This window comes from Anticarsia gemmatalis, chromosome 11 (assembly GCF_050436995.1).
Source record: "Anticarsia gemmatalis isolate Benzon Research Colony breed Stoneville strain chromosome 11, ilAntGemm2 primary, whole genome shotgun sequence".
Classification (NCBI taxonomy): Eukaryota; Metazoa; Arthropoda; class Insecta; order Lepidoptera; family Erebidae; genus Anticarsia; species Anticarsia gemmatalis.
In genome coordinates this window covers 2,946,335-2,947,642 of record NC_134755.1, presented here as the reverse complement: position 1 = coordinate 2,947,642, position 1,308 = coordinate 2,946,335, and the positions used below count along the sequence as shown (strand labels likewise).

The 1,308-nt window shown below is 32.0% G+C and overlaps 1 protein-coding gene across 1 annotated transcript; it reads left to right on the top strand.

Annotated features, from left to right (window-relative positions):
- The first annotated feature begins 244 nt into the window (after positions 1 to 244).
- On the top strand, positions 245 to 1,300 carry LOC142976729 (small lysine-rich protein 1). The gene has a single exon (XM_076120252.1). It carries the CDS (start codon positions 813 to 815, stop codon positions 1,059 to 1,061), a length of 249 nt encoding a protein of 82 aa, XP_075976367.1. The 5' UTR covers positions 245 to 812; the 3' UTR covers positions 1,062 to 1,300.
- The last annotated feature ends 8 nt before the right edge of the window (positions 1,301 to 1,308 follow it).

Below are 1,308 nucleotides of genomic sequence, written 5' to 3'. Positions count from 1 at the left end.
GACTATGTATTTTCTTTAAGAGCCTATTTATTTCATCAACTTTAGAGGACTTTCAACAAATGACATATTATTATTTGGTCGCAACCATGTAAAAAGGTTTATTTTTTTGTATACAAAACTTATTTATAACATTTAATTCAAGTACCTACTTGCTGTAATCTGATATTATTATTTATAGCGCATAGAGGCGCAAAAAGTATACAGACTAACGGTAACGGTTCGGTGACATTCTCAATATAATAGATAAATATGTAACCTTGTTTTTGCAAACCTCAGCTAAAAGGTTGCTATATCATCGTTAGACAAAAACACTGAAACCTCTTATCTATCAAGGACACGTACTCTATAAGATCTATAGAGGTGAACATTAATGTCCTTTGAAAATGAGCCAAACTTATATTATCTAGTATACGAGAACACTCCTTCCTACCACGTAAAATTATTCACAAAAACGTTTTATAAATCAGTGCAAATCGCAATTTCATAGGTGAAAAAGATATCTGTGAATTTCGGTCATAATTTCAACTTAAAGACAACACAAGGAAAAAAAGCTGATCATATAAAATATTATTCAGATAACTTAAAGTACCACTACAATAATTTATTATCACGTGTCAAAATCAAGCGAATCAGCGCATCACCCTCTTAAAACCCAATACATTATGCATTAGGTATATTCGTAATTCATAAAATTCAATAACTCAATCCCTATTTTCAATTTCCATAACTAAAACACTATCAGTAGCGCTGTTAAATCGATAACATCTTCACAACATCACCAAGGAAACGAACAAACATGAAATTCAGCTGAAATGGCTGGCAAAGGCAAGAAAAAGGATAAAAAAGAAGAAGAAGAAGAAGGGGACGATGAAGAAAAAAAGGGGAAAAAGGGGGGAGGGAAGAAGAAAGGCAAGTCTAAAGGAAAGTGTAATGTTGACATGTTGACTGATGCTGCGATGGACAATGTGTATTACGCGTGTCATAATGTGCAGGAATTACTTCAGGCAAGAGGCTTCCATCCACCTGACTTCGCTAAGAAAAAGAAGAAAGGAAAACGTTAAGATTTTGTGATAAAATAAGTACTAGTGTACTTCTGTATTGTGATAGTTGTTTTGATGTAATCGTGACGTGTTTATAATTGTTTATTGGTTGGTTATAATAAATGATTTTATTGTGAATGTGTGTGATTATTTCTATGAAACGCAAGTCTATACATTTGACAGTAAATTCTCATTTTATCAATTATTCAAGTTGCTGGTTTTTGAGAAAAATAATCATTAAATTGACATTTGAAGTTTCATAGTAATG